Source organism: Callorhinchus milii, unplaced genomic scaffold, assembly GCF_018977255.1.
Source record: "Callorhinchus milii isolate IMCB2004 unplaced genomic scaffold, IMCB_Cmil_1.0 Scaffold15, whole genome shotgun sequence".
NCBI classification, from domain to species: Eukaryota; Metazoa; Chordata; class Chondrichthyes; order Chimaeriformes; family Callorhinchidae; genus Callorhinchus; species Callorhinchus milii.
In genome coordinates this window covers 4,534,339-4,557,807 of record NW_024704756.1, presented here as the reverse complement: position 1 = coordinate 4,557,807, position 23,469 = coordinate 4,534,339, and the positions used below count along the sequence as shown (strand labels likewise).

The following is a 23,469-nucleotide window of genomic DNA, read 5'->3' as shown; positions in this document are numbered from 1 at the left end:
AATGTGTTGATCTCCAACGGATATCCTGATAATTTCATTGCATCAAGCGGTGCAGCCCAAAATATAATCTGATGTAGTCTCGGTTTCTGGTCCATTGTCGATCCAACTAAAACATGAATGCTCTGCAAGTTTCTGGATCAGCCATTGAAATGTTATCCAAGCATACAGTTAACGTTGTGAAGAGTGTAGGCATGATTTTCCAATTTCAAGCAGAAGAAACCAACGGATTTTGATACTGGTACCAATAGAAACCAGGGCAACTTTGCTGTCACGTGGCATGCGAATGAAGTGTTTTGGCTCTGCTCGGCAGCATGATCTTCTTCCCAGTTTTGCCTGTAGATTTTCTCAAGGAAGAAGAAAGGTGGAAGAGCTTATATTACTGAAGTGGAGTCCATCCATTTGAAAGATTATCACGCCAGGTCAAAGTCACTTGTTGTTTGGTGCCATGGTAATGAATATCACTAAGAAGTGACATTCTGGATATCTTTAGTTATGTACAATAATTCCTTGCAATGGGTCATCGGCTTTTTACATGTCAGCCATTGTAGATTTTGGTAGGAAATCGAGTTGGCAATCATCAGTGATTTCCAAGTTCGTGAAAGGCACCTGGAAAATCAAACCTTTCCTAAGGCGATTTGTGTTTATCTGGGATATGAATCTTGTTCATATAAACTTATATCAGTCTTTCTACATGTCCACTTGTCTTGGCTTGCTGTGTCAATAAGTGTTATGTTCTTGACTCACCTTAAATTACTTGATATTAGGAGAGTGTGATCTTTTACTCCGTTTAGTATTTTGCATAGAACTAGACACATTCATCAATCTCAGTGATAATAACGTTTGGTGTGAATAGTCATGATCTAATATGCAGGGATTCTGTTGCTAACTGCAAGGCAGTTATTTAAAATAGTTTATATACTGTAATGCAACATTGGTGCCTAATTTGTGGTTTGGGTTAAAAACCCATGGTAAAATCCCCTGTAATCCTTGTCATTGATTCTTAATTCCATAATTGACGTCAGCTGTAATTCCTTCCATATACATGTACACAGAAGGAATTACAAATCTTTAAATAACCAATATATTGTTGCAGTCCAAATTGTATACACTCCAGCAAAACATTGTACCATTCACTAATTCAACAAATTGCATTTATATAGCCCCCTTCACGTGGGGTAGCGTCCCGGGGTGCTAATAGTTTATAATGTAATGATTTCTGATATAATCTATAACTAAACAATAATGTGAAAGAAATCATGATCTCAAGTAATCTGTGCCAAATGAAGTACCATCAATACTGGCACTCAGTGCAACAGCAAGAGGCCAAAGTGCTGATTGTAACCAAGCCACGTAAAACTCAGATGTAACTGCAATACTTCTGGAAAAACTCATAGGTGAACATTTGCTGTGGCCATTTTTGTCCCCTTACTGTGGTGAAGTCACACACTGCTGCTTTATTGATGGGAGAAAGATTTTGCAGGTCCTGGAGTGTTCTATCAAAGTGACCTTTCTCTAGTTGTCTTTGAAACAGCAAAGGACAAGTTCCATGATAACACTGCAGATGACTTTGTTGGTTGGTTCTGCAGGAAAAACATACACATAGGCCCTTGAGCAAATTTTCTTTACAGTTGTTTTCCACACAGCAGAAGTGTTATAACTTGTGGTTCGTGTATTGAAGAAACTAAACCCGAGAGTGCACAGATATGCTTTAGAATTTTATGTAGGGCAAGTCCTTCTGTTTAACCCTGATGCAAATTTGTATTTCTGATTGGGTGCGGATGTCACAATGACGGCCATTGTGTCTTGTGTGTTTTGTTTCCTCCACTCGTCATTCCAATTTCAGAATCTTGTCTTTTAGGCGCTCTAAGCAAAAGAGTTTTGGGTCCTGCTCACATCTGGCCATTGCTTTAAAACACAGCTAATTCTCAATTTCCAATTAGTCTAGAACTGACAAAGACTCCATGAAGCATCTGTCCCCCAGCAGTGTTAAATTATTGTTCCCTGATTTGCCCAGACCTTTTCTTTAGCCAGAAAATGAGAAGAATTATCTGAGTTCAACAGTGTAACATTTTCCTTTCGCACAAAGCATAATGAAGAAATAAATTCTAAATGATCAGAAAAGATATAAAGGATGGGAAAGAATATTGAAAGTGCATAAAAATATGGGCCAGATCTGGGCTGTGCTGCCTGTTTACCTAGCAGTAAGTAGGAACCCGGTTGTTTGTCGATTGGCGGATCTCTTTCTGGAGGTAATAACCCCTCCACTGTTTGTGGGACACCGGTGTGCACAACTAGCTGCCTCTTTTCGCCCACAAAACACACAGTCACTCTACAGTATATTCTGTGAAGCTTTTCGAGAGGTCTCAACGATATGTTAAGACGCTATATCAAATGCAAGGATTATTATTATTAAAACAATAATGGTTCAGAAGTAGATCATAACAGCAGTTGAACCTAAATTGCAGGGATCCAAAAGACGGTCAAGCAATCTCGAAGTGAGTGGTAGAGAGAATGAGAAGGATACACCTCCATCCAAAGGATGTGATGGTGAAAGTCGAAGAAGCAGGCGACTGAGGACACCAAAGACTGAATCGCCTTCTGGAACAGCAATAAAAGAAAAAGGTGAGACTAATATGTGGTATGATCTTGGTTATGTGTCAATCTGTACCTAAAGATGTACAGGTTTAATCAATCTCTGCTGTTTGGATCAGACATTCAGTTACTGGAGATAGAGATAACGGTCTGCCTTGCATAACTGGGAGATCTGAGTTCTTTGAATAGTTGATTTGTTGACTTCCAACCAGAGGTGCGAGGTCTGCTTGTGGAATTTGGCAATTTTTAGCTAGCTTTTTGTTTCAGAAACTGAAGGATGGTGACGAACGTTACAAGAGACAGGGAAAACACAACTGACCTCCATCTTGGGTCACTTGAGTTTGTATTCATGCATTTGTTTTAGAGACTTTATTAATGAAGTTTGTGGCTGAACAATTATATCATGCTATTTTATTAAATTTAAAAGTGGTGGTGTGATGATTTGGACAAGTCTGTTGGAAACTAAATGTGCGATCATTCCTAGCATAAGAAACTGATATTGGCTCATGCCTCTGTTTTAATGACTTCTCCATGCCCTATATATACTATTATGTGAGGATAGAAAGAATCTTGAAAGAGATTGATCATGTGGTTATATTAAATGTAGTTTGTTTTTCATTTTAGAAACATTTTTTTGCTTTTCATTGTCCATCATCATCATCCCTGATTGAAAGTTGGGTGGAAGACCTAAGAAGGACATTTTTGAATCAATCACTTTTTGTAGGAGATGATTGAGAACAGTCTTAAGAATACTCGCCCTAAGCTTTAATTTTTTTATTCTCTCGTGCCCTTTGGGGAAGTGACTTCTGGTTTCTCCAGCTGTTTTCAACCAAGATCAGGAACTTGCTATCTGGCGGATGTAGGTTACTTTAGCAGTGACTTGAAATGTTCCTTGAACATTCCATCACTTTATACTTAGGCCCCAAGTTACTAGAAGTGGCATGAGGTAGCTGAATTATACTTTTGTGTGACATTTGATTTTCCTGAATTACATATTCTCCTTGTTAAATACAGTCCAGAGTTTGTAAGGGCTTGTGTTGGAAGAGTCTGGATAAAGTGTATGAATGTTAAGGCATTCTTATGGCAGCTCTAGGAGAAAACAAACTACAACAGAATTATAACGTACTGCATAATTAGATTATTCCTGTAAAATCTGGTGCTTGTCTCGGCATTTTCACAAAGATTTTTGTGACTGTAACCTTTTGGATTTTTTTTATAGTTATGTGATCTCTACCTAATACCACAACACTGTTGTTGTTCAGGCCAAATTTTCAAGTCTGAGGTTAACCCAAGATTATTGAGAGTTATAAAGAGTTCTAGACCAACTCTTTATAACCTCTGAAAATGTTTTGTAACAGTTGACATAGGAACTCAACCTTAATTTTATCTCTGATCCTCACTACAAGAATTTGGATCTCTCCTGCTGGTCATCTCCTTTCAACACAACAAAACTTCAGCTTTATTCTTAAAATCTCACAGCAATGAATAGAGACAAACCGTTCAGACTAGCATTTTGATCCAATAATCACCATTCCGAGATTTCTAAAAGTAAACTTTGTTTCTGAAAACAGTTTCTCACAAATGCAGATGAAGGATTACTGGGGAAAAGATAAAGTGAGAAAGAAAAGCTTCTAAAGGGAGATAGATGGACAGTGGGAGATCACTGTCATTCTATTGCTAAACATTAGAGTACTCTGCTAATGGAGGCTGAGCTTATCCATACGGCTTGGTAGAAGTGAAATAAAATATAGTGCTGGCAGGGCAATTTCATTCTTGCTAAGGGAGTATAGGTAAGATCTGCCTCCATTAACAGAGACTGTTTCAGCCTAATAGAGATTAAGGTTGCTTCGCAACTCAACAAGAGTTTATAGATTAGTTCCACTCCAGCTGATGAGTATAGGTGAGCCTTGTTGCCATTAGTAGTGAATTTTTGTGCATTCTGGTAGTGAGGAAGTCTGCCACCAAGCATGCCTGCAGGAGATGGATGTTAAGAGCTGAATTGCAGGTCCAGCCACTTTAACCACTTGCTGTCAGCTGAAATTGCCTTTTTTTCAGCTTTACAGTGTTTCAGGCTACGATTGAAACACGTGGCATATAACTTAAGAAAATTACCATGCATGTAATTTCATACATATATACTGTTAACCAGCTGTTACTTGTCACTTGATTAAATGATTATGTCACAATGAAAATCTTTCAATGTGGATATATTGTATTAATCACATTGAGTGCTATCATGGATCGTGCCCACTAGAAACTGAATTGAAATTGCTCATTTCATGTGAGTTCCTTACAATCCAACAGACTAAGGAGACGTTTATTCATTAATCCAGACTGGAATTAAACTTGTGTTTCAATGGCGAAAAGCAATGATATTAGTAAAGTAATAGTAACTGACACATTAATTGTACACATCAATATCTAATTGCCATTTTTGAAGGCCGTTTATTTTGGTGTTCTGGCCAAAAACCCTCCACCTAAAAAATGGCAATTCACTTTCTGGCTGTTTGTGGCTCATTGCTGTGAACAAATTGGCTGTCAAGGTTGCATGCAAATAAACAGTCACTATATTTTTGCAGCCAAAAAACCCTCTGTAAAGTGCTTTGAAATATGATTATGTAATGTTCTTATTTTGGATTTGAAAACTGAAAACTGGTTGATGCAATGAGTTAGCAAACTGACTGTCACCTCCAAAATCTGGTTTGCAATGAGCCTAAACTCACAGGATGAAGCTCTTATCATTCCTTGTATGACCACAGCACAAAAACAGCCATTCTAATTGGCACCATATAGGCACTGCGAAATACCACAAGAATAACTTGAGTGGAAGATAACGTGTTACATTGTGCAATAAAGGCACCCGTCTGATTTTGGGGCTAAGAATATTGTTGAGGCAGATTAGGGGGAGTTTTACTCATTATATGATGGCTTTGGCAGTGCTTGATGATGACATTGGGTGGCTCAAATGGGAAAGTGCTTCATTCTCCAATACTAATATCCCTCAAAATCATGGGCACAGGGCTTAAATAGTTCAGCAATATATCCAGCACTACTTTAAGGAGTAAATTGACAGGTAGAATGTGAATGATTTATTCAGTGTTAGCTTCTGTTTCCTTTTTCTCTCAGATATTCCTCTGAAAAAGGGCAAAAATAGTTTTAAGGACTTCATTCCAGTGGTGTTGAAAACCAGGACTCGTAGTCAGTCAGGTGGGTAAAGCTTTCTGTGAGTAGGACATTATGAGGTAGAACAGATGGGAAATGCAAGGCTCTTGACCCATATTATAGAGGATTTATTTTGGGCAAACATTTGGGTATCTTAGCAGGCATTATTGAGATGTTCATTTTTACTTTAGTAATGTAAGGAGTTGTGACAAAGTGTGCCTGAAGGTTATATCATACATTGTACCAGGGACTGGGAAAATGTTCCAGTTCATTGCAGCCCTCCAATGAAATACAGGAAGCCACTCCAGGATACATATGGCTCCTTCCCTCATAAGAATCATGCAGCAGCTGGGGACTGATTTGGAGACCTAAAACAGTGGGTCTTCACGATACCAGGAAATAACGAGTAATATTTATATTTGTGCCAAAACCTTTTTGAGATTGATTTGAGAGAAAGTACCCATAGACCATCACTGTGATACTGTTTGTTTGGAAATCTTTTCCTTTCCACTGTGGTTTTTCTCGTGAATGTCTAAATTATATTTTCCAGGAGCTCATTATACTTTGTTATGGGTTAGATGAAAGCAGTTTTAGTTACTGCATTTTACCTGTAGAGGCTCTAGAAGGCAAAATTAATTATTTCCATACTGTTGCTCCCAGGAGATGTACTTTTGGCCAGTTCCTGCAGTCTTTCTTGGCTTTGTCCCCTGTTGGTTCATACACATGAAATGAAAATTGCTGCAAATTCAGTTTCCCAATTGTTAAAATTGTAAAACACAATTCTTAATTATTTCAGATGATTAACCAGGGAAATTAAAATACTTTTTCCGTCACATTTTAAATTGGAAAATCTTCAGTGTCCAGTAGCAACCTTGAAATAACCATTGATTAGAAATACTAATGGCATAGTGAATATATCATAATGCATATCAACTTTTGATGTATTAGCCACCATGATTTTACTTGTCTTCAGACATCCAACTGGCTTATCATTCAACATGTTATATTAATTTGTGAAGTTAGGTACCATTTGGCGTTGGAATCATGTTTACTTGTAGAAGAAAGGGCAGACATCAGTGGAGGTAATATGACTGATTTTGGTTTATTATTTTAATTAATTTTGTATATGTAGTAAAATGAATTTTGTGTATGTGGTGAATCCTTCTAATCAAGATGAAGGATAGCCTTGTTAGCAATCCCTGGTCCATTTTGAGCCTCAGACGTATGGTGAGCAATTAAGCACAGTTTTCTTTGCTTCACCCCAATGAATCAACTTTTACTTCCCCCTCAAAGGTTCACACATCACTGTACCAATTGAATTTTTTAATTTCCCATATTTGCTATTCTGTAACCAGGGCCAGATTAACCAATAACCCAGGTAAGTGGTGGTTTAGGGCCCCAAGATCGGAGGGGGTCCCAGATATGGTTGACACTTTGACCTCCCATCTGCGCCTCTTCTGGGCAGCGCATTTAGCGATGAGAAGAGCGTCGACAAGATTCACCTCTTCCTGTCATTCTCCGCCCTTGTTCCCATCACTCTCCATGTTGTCTTGTGCCTCGTATAACCTTGTGAGAGATAGCACAAAGAACGACAGGGAGGGAAGAGGAGGAAGTAAGAGGCAGCATGGAGAGTGGGAACCATGTCTAGCAGCAATAGAGTTGCTTTTTTTTTGTAAACTGAATGTCGACACATGCAGAAACCCATCACTTTGCTTGAGAGTATCCAAACCAAAATGAGTTCCATGCATACCACCTACACATGGAAATTCCAGATAATGGAATGGGCACTCTCTCGCTGGAGGGATGCATCCTGCTTAACTAATTCTGGAAAGTATTAGGTGCAGGTTGGCAAGAGCCAAGACTTGGGGACCACAGTGTGTATTGGAGTACTGCTGAAGTCTAACCAGCTAAAAGTGCACAGTTTGCCATTGAGAGAGAGCATTGGCAAGCAATAGAGCTCATCTTAGTGGTGCTGAAAAAATAAATCTACAGTGATCCAGGATGGATTGAATGCACACAGAATTCTGTCTATTCAGCATGACTTGACTAAGTTACCACTAAGTTTTGATCATGTAGTTGGTATGTTTGCAACTATAAAAACAAGTATTTTAAAAAGGTATTGTTGCATATTTTGCGTGCATAGTTCAAAGGGCCCCCAGATTTCTTAATCTGGCCCTGTCTATGACTCGAGTTAGATTTATCAAATTATAGACCATTGTATACCTTGGTCCATCATCCACTAGAAATTGAATTGACTCTCCACAAAGTAACAACATAGAACTCGTATAGTTAGCAGAGAGAACAGAATTCCATCCTATTAACCAATGTTCCAGAGCTGAATGGCAGTATAATAATGCCCTGCGTCACTCATTTGCCTGGCTTTTTTTTAAAAAGATGACCTTCAAAATATCCATCTACTATTTTGTGTGGTACAAATCAATTCACAGAATAACCCAATCAAAATTTTCAGATGCCATAAACTGCACCAAGCTTAGGTATTAAACACACTATTGCCTCTATTTGAGTTTGCCCACAATAGAAAGTCACTGCTCTTCACAGTGTATCCTACCAAGTGCTTTGAGACATCCTCCTGGCCTGAGAGGCACTATACCAAATTAAGTATTATCTATTATTATTTTATATAGTGGACACGCTATCTGCACTTTTTGTTGTGATACTTCAACATTTTTCCACATCTGTGGACTTCACCAGTTGCCCACACTGGTCATCTTAAGAGGGACAACATCTGGCCAGCAGTTGATATTAAATATTATAGTAATTATAATAAAAGATCAAATGTATATCTTAGGCAGAAATGATATTTAATCAAGCAATATATTTAACTGGAAAACAGCTCAATCATATCTACTAATACAAGGTCTATTGCCTTATTTTTTTATATAAGAAAAAGTATTATGGCCATGTAAGTTGATTACACAGGCGACAAGGCTTTTGGTAATTATGTACAACATGTCTGTCTGCAACACCTCCTACATTGGTAGGAAAATAATATAAAATAACCAGACATGGGATCATGCAGATTGCAAAAATGTAGCATTTTCAAAATACTGGATGATTAAAGAATTCTGTGAATTATAAAGGAGTTTTCAATTTATGTGTTGCAGAAACTAACTGTGGCTCATCTGTACACGTGGCCAGTAATCAGCGAGAGAGTGCATTAGAAGAACAACAACCTATGCACGAGAAAGTGGAAGATGGCTTAAAAGAAACGCAGGACTCGAAGGCTCAGTTGTTTGTAACAGAGGACAAAACGAATAAAGAGACCAAAGAAAATGAGATTAGAAGGACTGTTGATGGCTTAATTACTGAGCCAGGGGAACAGCATAGTTTGGAGTCACATGACTTGAACTGTACAGCAGAGACTGATGAGAATTGCAAAAGTCTTGATGAACGGAACTCTGCCATCAAAAGACGAACAAGAAGAAGCAGCAAGAAAATAAAAAGTGAACCGGATTGTGAAATCTCTATTCATCAAGGGGAGGAAAATAGCACGGGGATACACACACGACAGATAGCCACGCCAGGTAAAGTATCAATACCATTTGGTTGCAGTATGAACTCACCATTTTTTTTTAAATGTGTAAAAATGGGGCATCTGTGAAAGCCCACAGATCTCTAGCGCAGACTCAATCTAGCCCTAAGTTTTTTTTAATCCACTACTATTTTATCCACTTAATTAAATATATCTTTATTGAAAGGTAATCGGACACCTCTCATCTCACCACGAAAGAGATCGAGTCTCTCATCTAAATTTCCCAGCATTGATTGGAACCTGAGTCCGAAACGCAGCTCTTCTGTGCCAAGTAGTGCACGGAAACACAAGGACTCTTGTAGCACTGGGAATCTCAATTTGGAGCATACGCCAGATTCTTCAAACCAGCACCAGTCAGCAAAGCCATCAGGAAAGCGCAAGTGTAAGACAAAGCACATTATTGGGGCCCAATCATTAGACGAAGATACGAACAAAGAACACCAAGAAAAAAGCAAGGTAAGCATTTAATTTTTTGTTGAGTGATGGAACAAAACTGAGACAGTATCATTTCAAAACTTTAGCCTGCTCTCTATTAATGTCGAGTTTTTGTGTACAATGAGAGGTGCCGGTAAAATGATTGTCCTTTCTCTAAACTGCTAAACTCTTTTGCACTGACAGTGCATGAGAGTTGCAATAAAGTGTCATTGTGGTTCCTAAAGCTATTTGACTTAGATTGGATTAATACATTTGCTCTCAATAGATGCACTGGAATTGTACTTTTTTAATCATAAACCTTATTATTGATACTTTCCAACCCCAACTGGTGCTGAATGTGTTAAGTGTCAATTAAATATAGAATTCCCAGTTGACTTAGGTTGAGAATTAAGATGTGGAGTTCTGCAGCTTCGTGGTTAGCGCGCTGGCCTCGCAAGCGAAAGAGGACCAGGGTTCAATTCCCGGGCAGGCCGAATAATTCGGCAAGTTTCCTTATTCCATACGCCTATGTTCACCTAGCAGTAAGTCGGAATCCAGTTGATTAGTGGATCGCTTTTCTGGGGATAATAATCCCTTCAAAAAAATAATAATTTGGTTAATCAATCCACGATTGTTTATGGGAAACTGCTGTACGCATTTGGCTGCCGCGTTTCGCCCACAAAATATACAGGCAATTCACTTTATGGTATATTCTGTGAAGCACTTTGAGACGTCTCGAAGACATGATCAGGCGCTATATTAAATGCAAGAATTATTATTATTATTTTTTTATAAAAGATGTTTAATTGAACACGATTAGCAGGAATTAATCAATTGCAAGAAAAAGTTCAGTCTTAAAGCTAATTATAGCTGCTTGTGTTTATTGCATGAGAAACCAGTTGCTTCATGTTATATACAAAAGAATACATTTTATGGTTGTCTTAGAATTATATTGCATGTAATTTGTTTCTTTTCTGCACTGACTGGTCTGTGTTTTTTGCCGTAACAGATTAAAGTAAGGCAGAACCATACCCAAAAGCGCTCAGCATCAATGCAAGATTCTGATTGGACCCCATCACCAAAGAGGTCGCGTGATTATTCAGGTCGTTGGACAAAACGGAGATCCTCTGTCACACCCGCTAAACGTACACCAGTACAGCTGCAGTCTCCATCAACTCAGGCAGAGACATCCACAGGACAACAGCCACAATCTGAAGGGCGGAAGCTAATAGTGAATAAGAATGCCGGTGAAACACTGCTGCAGAAGGCAGCACGATTGGGCTATGAAGTAAGATCCATAATTCAGTATTGTTTTAGGAGCTGTTTAACTTTGTGGTGACCTGTCACTCAGTGGTTAGAGCACTCGCCTCGTAAGCAGGAGGACCTGGGTTTGTTGATCCTCTCGCTTGATGGGCTAGTTTCCTTACTCCACACCCCTCTGTTTACCAAGCCGAAAGTAGGAACCCAGTTGTTAGTTGATTGGCGGATCGCTTTTTCTGAGGTAATAATTCTTTAAAAATAAAAATAATTTGGTTACTCAAACTACGAGTGTTGTGAGATACTGCTGTGCACAATTGCTACTGCGTTTCGCCTACAAAATATACAGTCAATTCACTTTACACTATATCCTGTGAAGTGCTTTAGATGTCTCGAAGTCGTGATAAGGCGCTATTTGAAATGCAAGGATTATTATTATTAATTTGCCAAGAGCCGAAGTTCAGTTCACGTTCTAAGAAACCACTTTCGCATCAAAAAGTGCTTCATAAGACTTACTGTGAAGTGACTGTATTTTGTAGTATTACTTGACAAAGGCTGATCAGTTACTCCAAATTCTGACTTGCTGCCTTTGGGGTACACCCTGTTTATTTTCCCTTCAGTTCTTTTACAATGAACTACTGCATTAAAATAAGTGTTTTTGCAATACCCATGTATTGCCACAAGGCATCACTATTGTGTTTTTAAAAGATAGTAGCAGTCGTAAGTGTAGAAGCTTGTTTACATCTCGATGAGAGCTAAATTGGCATTTTTAAGCAAAATATAGAACAAATTTAAGTTTTTTTAAAAAGTCCTCATTTGGGGCTAATATATCAATCGTCACGACTGGACTTGTGGAACATATAGTCAGAATTTGCAATGCTGGGGGAGAACTGCATTGTCGTTGGTGCTGTCCTTTGGATGAGACATTAATCCACAGTCCTTGTGCCTGTTCAGTTGGACATCAAAGATCCAGTAGCACTGTTCAAAAAGAGAAGGGAGTTTCTCCTGGTGTTCTTTCTGGGTAATAATCCTCCAGTTAAAAAAATTTGTACAATCAATTCATGGTTGTTTGTAGGACATTACTTGTGCAAATTGGTTGCTGCGCTTTACTACAAATACATAGGCACTCCACTTTAAAAAAGACGTTTTAACATAAGGCGCTATATCAAATAGTATTAAAATAGGATTATTATAATTGCTAACACTAGCATTTTCTTTTTTATAATAAAAAATCAGAATTGAAGAATTATCTAAATGAGGGAAATCAAATCATTTTAAACCTTACCTTTAAGAGCTTTCATGTAGCCTAACAAGAGAGTCTGATTTCCACACTTTGCTGTATGTAAAGTGTCGTCAGGATTTCTTCAGTTTCTTCCATTTTCAGCAGCATTTTATCTTGTTCATTGTATCTCATTCCTTAATAGAGCTTTGACTGTACGTTAAGAGCACCAGCTGAGGCATGTAATGGTTGGAGGAGATAAGGCATTAAGTTTACTTAAACTAATCTGTTTGTACTATACTAGACTAGCATTTGAATGCAGTACATCATTGGAAGGTATCCACTGCTGTGCACTGCCATGGCACAACATTTCAGCAATTTCTAGCTGAAAGTGTTATATTAGAAAAAGTGAGATGAACTGTTATGGGTGGAAGATACCGTTTCAAAGAGGCAATCTTGCATTATCTTGAATGCATTGGCAGCAATGTAATTACATTTCAACTTTTATCTAAGAAAGCACCCAACCTGGCTCAGTTGCTATCACTCTGATCTCTGAATCAGAAAGTTGTGGATTCAGGCCTTACATCATGACTTGTGAACTCAGTAGTGTAGGCTGACTCTCCAGTTCATTCAGTGTGCTGCATTGTTGGTGGTGTCATACTTTGGCTGAGATGCGAAACCAAGGTCCTGTCTGTACCTGTTCAGGTGGACGTTAAAGATGGCGTGGGACTATTCGGAAATAGGAAGTTTTTGTCCTGGTGTCTTGATCAACAATCCACATTTAAAGTTGCTCATTCAGTTCATGGCTGTTTATAAGACAGTGCTGTGAGCTTATTGGCAAATTGATCAATCATTATTTATTCATTCTGCTGTCTCACTATTACTCACAAATTGGTGAGTTTTTTTTATATCTGATCTCCTTTTGGATAGGATGTAGTTATCTACTGCCTTGAAAATGAAGTATGCGACCTGAACCACCGGGACAATGCAGGTTACACAGCACTGCATGAGGCTTGCGCACGTGGATGGCTGGAAATTGTCATACGTCTATTGGATCATGGAGCAGATGTAAACTGCGGGGCACAGGATGGTACCAGGTAAGAGTCGTATGAAATGCACATTTATTCTTCATTGGTCCATTTTCTAGTGACACTCTTCCTGCTGAGATAGTTTTTTTTTAATACCAGACAATTGTTTCTTGTGGAACATACCAAGGTTACTGTGCATACCTTGCATTATCTTGAATGCATTGGCAGCAACGTACACCTCCGCCCTGCCTGTGCATAATATATAGTGAATGAATTACTATTCTTTACTGTGGGAATCTATCTATTCACCACAAGGTAATACTGCATGACAACAGTCTACGTGAGGCCACACTATACCAGGGAGACTGTTATACTGGGGTTGGACTCTATACAGTTAATATTCTGAAATTACTGTATTATGCTGGTTGCTGTATTTCAGTAGTTCGTTTTCTTGTGAAAAAATAATTGACCGCACCCAGGAGATGTGTGTTTTTTGTATAGCACTGCAGGAGATTGATCGGACCAATTACATTTAATTAATGCTCAGTCTATTAAAATGCATTGGCTTCTGCAAACTGGGCTTGTTGTCATAGTACATGGAGGAGGATTTCCATTTGAAGAATAAAGACCTGATGAAGTTAATTATTTTTAAATGGTCCATCACACTGCGTATACAATCCAGATTCGTGTCATGGTCCTGTAAGACAAATGCACACTAGGAAACGGTCTTGCTATCCCACTTGAAGCGTGCAATAAGATTGACTTTTCTAAGTTAACTGATCGAGGTTTGTTTTTGTACTTAGACCCATTCATGATGCAGTTGTGAATGATCACCTGGATGTTGTTCGGGTCCTTCTGTCATACGGTGCAGATCCCACCCTCGCTACCTATTCGGGTCAAAGTGTTCTGAAGATGACTCATAGTGAACCAATGGAACAGTTTCTTACAGGTATATGATTTGCACGAGTTAAAGAGAATAGAAGATTATGGGAGGAAGTAAGGAAGGGATGGAGACTCGCATGGAATATAAACACTGGCACAGAATAGCTGGGCTTGTTTCCTGCTGTACAATCTATCTGTTACTCAAATGAATTTACAATTCTTCAATTTACTTGACTACAAAAAATATTCAACATTTGTACATTTAGATCATATGGGTGAGGTCCATAGTGCAGTTGAAAAGAAGATCCAGTGAGTCAAGCAGCAGTGGAAACACAATGCCAGATTTGGGTATTATCTATAGATAGTAGGAGGGAGGAAACACGGTAGGAAGGACTACAATATTCTTTAGTTCCTGGGGAAGAATGAGTTTTGATTTAACCATTACAAACTAGTTTACATTATTGACATTTATGTTATGATTGTATTACACTTTCATTCCAATTATAAATTGGTTACTGGTTATTAATATTAAGAATTTGGGGTTCTCATTCACTTGGAATCATTAATAGATTTTTCCAGTCTATGCCCTAAAATCATATTTGGAGTTATGGAAACTAATGTTAGTTTTGCCCTAATGTACTATAAAGAGTCAAATCTTTCAATCAAAATTCTATTAAACAATCATGTTTTTATTCAATTCTGTTCTTTGGGTAGAGTATTTTACTGATCTTAGAGGCCGCAGTGAGAATGATCCAGCCCTATCCTGGGAGTTTTATGGAAGCTCTGCATGTGGTGAGTAGTAGAGTTGTTTAATACTATAGAATCAATAGATTTCTTATTGAATCTCAAAGAACTAAAACATTGTGAAATTTCATCTTTTGTTCCCCTAAAAAAAATCAAATTATTAGTACAAACCATATTACAACCAGTTAATTTGTTAGGTCAGGGTATTAAGGGATACGGGGCAAGAGCGTGTAATTGGACTTGAGGTACAGATCAGCCATGATCTTATAGAATGGCGGAACAGGCTTGAGGGGCTGAATGGCTTTTGTTTCTATATTTCATCAATCACATTGGATGATATTGCAGTCTGGTATGATTAGGTTATTTTTTGGGTGGGGTGCGGGTAACTATCAATGCACTATTAATCTATGTATAAGCAATCACATTCTTTGACAGACCTTCTTATGATTTAGTTATTATGCTTTTCTGAAACATTTTCAGAATGGGGCAAGCAGATGGCGTGTGATATTCTGGCAAATCCCCCTGATGAAGAGAAAGATGAAGACAAGAATTATTTTGTGTTTGAGTTTTCAGACAAGCCTTTTCTTCTGTGTTACAATATACAAACTTCTCTTTCTTGTAGGTAAGAGCTCAATTTCAAATCATTTGAAAAACAGATACATTTTGGAAATAAGTTATAATTAGACACCATTGGTACATAAAGAGGTAGTGATCAGATTAGATTCAGTCCCTGTTATTTGCTCTTTTGTTGAGAATACATTTCTATAATGATCAACCAAAACTGTCTAGCATTTGAGTCTAAGTCACAAAATGGATGTACAGAAGCACCTATGCCGAAGTTAGATTTTTAGCAGGCTTTTGCAGTTTGTTCATATTTTCCACACTCCATGGCTGTCTTGGGCGCATTGCTCTACACAAATTGGCTGCCGCATTTCACCCATAAAATACAGTCAAACCACTTCATAATATATCCTGTGAAGTGCTATGAGACATCTTGATGACATGATAAGGTGCCATATCAAATGCAAAGTTTATTATAATTATTATTTTGTGTCATTCATAGGTACACATTAATTTGCGGATAATAGCTGGTTCGGTATTAGTGATATCCAAACATAAAAATCTGGAAAATAAATACATTACATCCAGTTGAAACAAGATTATATAATTCAATTGATTTTAGTGATCGAATGAAGGAAAAATCTTTAACCTCTGCATCAACCCTTCCCAATTCTTTCTCTACTGTGATGCATGCATTGGAACTTCCTTTTTTGTCATTGTTGCATCAAAACTGACTCATTCCTGCACTTTTCACTCAAAACACTTAAGTATGCTTTGAGAATACCCACACACAGTTAAGTTGGAGAAAGAGTACACGATTTTCAGGACCTACAACATGACTCAGTCCTAGTTCTTTCCTTTATTTAACATAACATGCAGGAGCCTGCCTCGCCATTCAATCATGGCTGATCTTCTAATCTAACTCCAGCTAATAACCTGACCCTGCCTTAAAAATAATAATAATAATCCTTGCATTTGATATAGCGCTTTTCACGTCGGGAGGACGTCCCAAAGCGCTTTACAGAACACACTGTAAAGTGAATTGACTGTATATTTGTGGGCGAACGCGGCAGCCAATTGCACACAGCAATGTCCCACAAGCAGTCGTAGATTGAAAATGACCAATTTATTATTGTTTTTGGTTTTGGAGGGATTATTATTAGGCTCTGTGTGGAGTAAGGAAACTTGCCCAAGGTTTCGCCCTTTGCCTGGAATTGAGCTCAGGTCTCTCACTTGCAAAGCAAGTGCTCTAACCACTGAGCTACAGGACTCCACAAATCCGCCTTATCCCCATATCCCTTTTGCAATAAGAAATCTGCAATTTAAACATATTTAAACAAAAACAGTAGAACAATTTTCCAACCTATGTGTATTTAGTCAACAAAATGAGCCACATGGAAGCATTAAAGTGAAAACTAATTACTAAATTACAACAATGCCATGAATGAAAGATCCAATTTTCATTCATGTGGTTCACTGTTTGATGCAATGAAAACAGACCTTTCATTCATCCTGACACTTGTAATCGAGATACAACTTAAGTTTGAGATAGTATGAAAACAAATCAATGTAATGAGACAAAACTAAAATTTTTAGATGCAGATTATTTCATTACAAAATTTGCAGGTTTAGTTTTTGGCAATTGTGTCAAGAAAATAAACGTACTTTTTAAAAAGTGAAAACCTTTTTGTTTTAAAATCTTACTTAAAAGAATATTTAACATTCCTTTCTCCTTATTTTTACAGCCCTTGCAACTGGCTGCTATTACCTGCTGTCCTCCGAAGACTAAAAATGTCTGTTAGGATTTTCCAGTCCCGCTATTCTCACTTTGAAATTGCCACCATTACTGAAGCTGAATTTTACAGACAGGTATCTACCAGCCAGCTCCATCCCCAGCTTAGTGACCTCCAGTTCTGCTCTGTGGATGGGAGGATGTCTCTGCAGTTGGTACGGTGTGTGCCCGAATTACTAGACCTTCTAGGTTCCACCATGGAATTATTGACTGAAGACTGTGAGACTGTTATTAAATTCACAAGGTGAAAAACTGAAATCATGAGCATCTGATAAACTGTTCCTCTCACCCTGCTCAAAAATGAGATGTGGGCTGAAATGGGTCCTGTCCAGTGTACGATATACCAGCCAAACCTTATCTTCAGAGTGGTGTGAACCAACCAGCGCAACAAAACAATTACAAAAAGGTGGCTTTGGAGGTGACAAAACGGGTTTGGTACAGCCTCTGAGCTTAGCAGTGCAACAGCTGATGTAAGGATTACTGGGATGTTGAAAGTAAAGTGTTAATGTTTTAACCAGGTCTAAAATATTAATTCCATCTAATTATGTTGAAGTGCATTAACCATCAAAAATAATTTGTAATCATCAATGGACTATTTGATTTAAGTAATCAATAGCTGACCCTCCATCCCAATTAATTCTCACCCATATTTTTGTTATGAAATTGGTTTGTTTTGTGTCCAGATCCCCACTTGTCTGAACCACACACTAATTTTATTTGGGACAACAACATGATTTATTACTTGATCTTCTGGTTGGGAAAAAAAAGTGAGTGGCCTGGGGAATTTTACTTCCTCTGCCTCTATCCACTTGTGTACACAAACACACAGAATCACCACAGGACTCTGGCCTCTACTTGGCCCTTCCAAACTGCAGCGGTGCTGAGATCTGGAGCTCACCTGAGTGAGTGGATCAAAGCTGCACGCCACTTAGTGGCAAGTTATGGTGCTCTAACACTGCACTACCATGCAACTACCATGATTATTTTTGTGTAAAGGAAACATGGCAGTGAGTATGTAACTATTTTTGATTGAATTGTATCTAACTTCCTGCACAAAGTAGAACATTGGTTTTCATTAAATGTGAACTGAGTGTCATCATTTGGGATCTGAGCACACTTATCCGTGATGACATTATCTGAATAGAAACCATAGTACCAGTGCCTAAGAGACAAATGCCCAGAGTTTAGATTGAAATTGTTCAATGTATAGGAACTGGACACTAGCTCTGATATACAACAGAATTACATTCTGCTGGTTAGAAAAGGTACTGAACTTGACAGCGTGCACCTAAGATGAGATGGTTCCATTATAAGTGCATGCCTGCAAAGTTGAATAACCACACTGAACAGCAGAATTTCACCCCCAGACAAGCTTGTGGCAGGGGATAGCCCAGTGAAGTAATTTGCATTAAGAAATTGATGAGTTTTATTTTAAAATATAAGTTTACTGGAATATTTTATTTTGTGGTAGAAAAATCTATTTGAATCAAAGTTAGACTGAGCAGACTGATGTAAACGAATGCTGGGATATATGCTGATGGGTTAAAAAGCTTACAAAGCATAATAGTGCTTCACAAATATCTTGGTTAATATTCTATTATTTGAGCCCTGCCTGAAGAGACTTACTCTGGAATGGTAAAGTGTCTTTCAATGCTTGTTTAGTTAATCCCATGACATGAATTGAGCTAAAAGCCACACAAAATTAAGAGGACAATGCCTTATTAGTTATGTGAAGGGTAAAGGTAAAGTGGGTTCCTTCAATGAATAAGATACTTAAGATGTGAGCAAACAGCCTCCTATCAACTCCAAAGCAGATTCAAAATTGCCATTCCTAGCTGCAACTGCTTTACAAGTTACAAACCACACTCCACCTCAAGATTCTACCTTTACAATTTAAAATAAACTATTTCAGACTTAACATCTTCGGTCTGTCGACTGATCCACCCAGATGTTAATATGCTCGAGCTCCATTGTCCAGGTCGAAGGAATGACGGTGGACTTGATTTGCTCTCTCAACCCACCACACTTAGGTCCACTGCAGCACTGTACATCACCTGGTTTCCTGTCTTTTTTAACAAGTTATTTATTTGCACTACATCAATGCATCCAACACAAGCTACCAATTTATAAAGTTGAGCACTTCAATATCCATTGTAAGTTTTAACTGAAAACATGGCTTTTTTAATAAAGCATTTACTTTTTTTAAAAAAGGGAAACTTCATTCTACCACAGTTAAGTGTCTCATTGACAGAAAAGAAGCAATTCCATCAGCCCTTTTTTTAAATCATTGTAATTGTTGCAGGGTATCAACACTGGTGAGCAATGCTCCATACATGAGTTTTAGTATGAAACCCTGGACCTTTTCCTAACTGAACAGCAATGTGTTGGTTTAGCTACAACTGCTTGCTCAATTTGTTAGGAATGCATTATAACTAGGTAATAGTATTTTACTATTAGATTAAGATCTTATCTGATCAACTCTTAGTAACCTTAAAGGTCTATAATTCGCTAAGTAGACATTTTAAATAGAATCTGTTGATACAAGACCAGTGTCACTTACCATCATTTAAGCTGATGCTGAAAGCAAGCCTTGATTTCAGTGGAATTTTGTGTAATATCTGGATGCAGAGTTTGATTGAGAATGATTCAAGCAGATTTTTTTAGAAAAAGAGCAGAATATATGTACACATACTGGGTCAGGCTCAAATGAACTCATGCATGCAGCTTTAGAACTCAGTACAAAGTGAAAAAAGAAACCTTCCTTTGAAAAATCTGTTAAACCATGGATTCCACCCCCACCTCCCCACCGCCTTTGCCTCCCTCCAAAAAAAAGATTTGAATGATAGTTATGTCAATGAGAGTCTGATTTGAAATGGGACTATTGTAAAATCCAGGCTTCAACTTTGGTTTAATTCAGGAGTATTCGGGCAGAATGTTTTCATGGCAATAAGAGCTAATAGGACTGGACATTTTTAGATTAGTGAGAAACAGATATAATAAATACACACCACCTCTATTAATAATGAAGTCAAACCGCACTCTTTATCTAGGATTTTGTAAGTCAGTCTGTTAAGCTCCCAGCTTCAGTTAGTGACATAGCAGCCCTAATATGCTCAAAACACTCAATTGTTTGTTTTATGTTTCCCAATTTGTAAGTTTCTGAAAGCTACACCGTTATAGACATGGAAAAAAAACCTTACACTGTCCAATACAATATAGTATGCAAAAAAAGTTAATTCAATGTCATTCGTCCCTTACAGAATAAAGTGATTTTTTTCTTCCACCAGGTCCTGACAGAACAGATTCATTTTAAAGTTAGTATTGCTCAAATTATTGCAATGTGAAATTGATTAAGTCTTGTCGGCTGTCACAAAAAAAAATGCTCTGCCACAATCAGTTTGTATCCCAGCATTTGCTAAATGGCACTTCTGTTCACTAAGAGTGTCCAACTATGTAGGGACTGAATTCTGCTAACTAATTTGCGTTGCTATTGCAATGTGTCAGATGAGGTAGATGGATTTTGGATCTCCAACAAATCTATTAAGTTGTGTAGATTGTTGCAGTGTATAGATATGAGTATTGACTTGTTCAACTGCTGCAGTTGTCCAAAATAAATTCCCAACAAGCCTGCACAAGGCAGCAACCTCATGTCATGGACAAATCCTCCTTGCAAGATTGTAGACTTGTGTATATTTTGTACAGTGTTTGATATTGCAAAGTTGAGTTGGAACCCTGTTGGTTAACTCTTGGTTTATATAAAGATGTCTGCATTGTTTTGCTGAAATACTGAACACAGGCATTGATGGTTTCTTGAAATCTTAGTGTTTATACATTTGCTGTTTATATACAGTTTTGGTTGTTGCAAAAAGAATGTAAATTATTTAAAAGCCAGCACATTTCATTAGAAGATTCAACAAAACTATGCTCTCTATTGGCAATACAACGTATATAAAATTGGATGTTTTGAATTCATATTTGAGGAACAAATGAAGAGAAGACCTTGCTGTTCTGTTCATTAAAAATATAAGTTAGATTGCCACACCACATTTATACAATTATCTGGCAACAATTCCCATTAAAAATATTTGGATTCATATGTTCTTCTTTATAGATTCACTTTATAGATATAGAAGCTTTATAGATACTTTGTAATCAAAACAGCAGGGCTAGACCTGGATTAAGAATGTTACACAAGAGAAACAAATTATGACTGAAAGTTGTGACGAGGTATAATAAAGCTGGTCCCTATTTTTCTACAGGAGTGACCAAATAGTTCGACTATGAACATCCAGTCAGAGACCTTTCTTTTACATCAGTGTCGGTTCCTAGCTGCATGTTATTATCTTTTTGTACTCAGATGAAAGGGATGATTTACGCTAACTGGTCAGAACCAAACACGTTCCTACTACTAATGTCTTTTTTTTAAAAAAAGCCCTAAACTTCAGTAGTGAAGTGCACACTTATAGGAATTCAACCTATCTCTCAAGAGGAATAGCACAAAGGTTTTAAGTGCAAAATGTCTTGTTCTCCGTGTTCCTTTGATTCTTATACTATATGCTGCTATGTTTATTAATTGTATTTATTTACACTTCCTTTGTGATAGATTGGATGTTTATTTTACCAGACAACATTTTTAATGTTTAACCTTACTGAGAAGCTCAGTTCAACTACTTTCACCACAATTAAAAGAAAAAAAACCTCTGATCCAAGCTCCCCGATGGTATAATGGCCAAAGACTTGGTTTTGTGTAGTTCAGTCCCAGAGAGATGGAGATTCAGTTCTCTGTCTATGCCATAAACTGGTTCCAGGTGAGGAAACTAATTAGCATTATAAATTAGCCTTTGTGCTCCCCTCTAGAGAAGGGAGACTTCAGGCAGGTAGGATTCCTACAGGTGATTGCTATTCAGTGCTCCCTGCTGGAAAAGTGCAGGTCAGCACAAAGTTGCAAAATTCCTTAAAGGTTTTCAACCTGAGTAAGAACTACAACATTTGGAAATTTGGCTTCAAAATTTAGAATGAAAACTTAAATTTTAAGATGACAGAGGGGAGAAAATTGGCAGGGAACCATCACCCTGATCACATACTGTACTTTGCACTGGTGTACACTTATTAGAAGCTAGATGTTCACATTTATGGCTGCACTTATCATACAGAGTACAGGAGGTTTAGCCAGATATTATCATTTTTTAAACAGTGATAAAGTAGTCTCACCTTTGTGAGGTGCAGCACTGAGGTAGTCAGTCACCAGACACCAGTCACAAGCTTTGAATTGAAATTAAAAAGAAATAGCAGCCTCGACTTTAGCACCTTGTGACAAGACCATTCAATGTTGATCCCTCCAAAGCACTTGATGGCTGATAATAGGAAAGTTAGGAAATTAATTTTAGAATTTCTTCGTCTGTTTAAGATTTAGTGACTAAAATGAAACAACAGGGGACGAGTTATTGGATCAGTGTTTTTACGTTAAAGATGAATTAATTCCCACAATTTTCTTTTCTAGTTTACAAGATGTGTAGTTTCTACCAGCACTCCAAAACCTGGTTTAATGGCATTATTGCATATTTATAAATCGCCGATTAAAATGTAAATATTCTTCCTCCAATTAATAATGGTCCTATCTTCTCACAAAACCTTTTGCGTACTTATTCCACAAAGACCACATTAACACTAGTGAATTCTATTTTCCATAAATTATCTGGTAATGGACATTAGGTTTCTTCGTTGTGATCTAGTTTTCTCACATTGACAACAGTGGTCACGTGCTATGCTTTCATGAGCAAAACAAACATTACAATGGGGCATTTGAGGCAACATTAAAACTTTTCTATTAATTCTTCAAATATTTTTTCCTGAAAATTTTACTTTCTTTTCCTGCTTCATTTTTGCCAATGTCACACAAAGAACTAGATGCACAAATCTTCACAAAAGTTGAGATGCGCCCTCTTTGAAAATAGTCAGCCTACAAAATACAGTCATTACACATCACAGTATATCCTAACGAACTCATTGAGAGTCCTCTTGACGTCAAAGCCACTGTATCAAATCTAAAGATTATTATTCAACCACTATTGCTCCCATTAAAGCTGAAACACCATGTGTTTTTAGTGATAGAGCTGCAGAGACAGTGAACTGATTATCTTCACCATACTTTGTTTCCCAATAGTACACAGAGTATGTGTAGAAAATGGGTACAAGTCATTTGGTTTTCCAGAAAACCTAAGAGAAATTAATACTTTAGATTGTCAAAGCACTCTTCTGTCTGGCA

General features: G+C 37.7%; 1 protein-coding gene across 2 annotated transcripts in view; it reads left to right on the top strand.

The window, feature by feature from the left end:
* The window catches only part of LOC103177480 (BCL6 corepressor like 1), an 82,656-nt gene extending 59,850 nt beyond the window's left edge, over positions 1–22,806 (top strand). For both annotated transcript variants that reach the window (XM_007891703.2, XM_042340844.1), the window contains exons 5-15: positions 2,466–2,622; positions 5,719–5,799; positions 6,774–6,836; positions 8,880–9,299; positions 9,474–9,763; positions 10,731–11,009; positions 13,128–13,294; positions 14,029–14,174; positions 14,822–14,899; positions 15,332–15,473; positions 17,158–22,806. In XM_007891703.2, the coding sequence (XP_007889894.1) occupies positions 2,466–2,622; positions 5,719–5,799; positions 6,774–6,836; positions 8,880–9,299; positions 9,474–9,763; positions 10,731–11,009; positions 13,128–13,294; positions 14,029–14,174; positions 14,822–14,899; positions 15,332–15,473; positions 17,158–17,452 (2,118 nt within the window). In that variant the 3' untranslated portion in view covers positions 17,453–22,806. The remainder of the gene's footprint in view (positions 1–2,465; positions 2,623–5,718; positions 5,800–6,773; positions 6,837–8,879; positions 9,300–9,473; positions 9,764–10,730; positions 11,010–13,127; positions 13,295–14,028; positions 14,175–14,821; positions 14,900–15,331; positions 15,474–17,157) is intronic.
* The last annotated feature ends 663 nt before the right edge of the window (positions 22,807–23,469 follow it).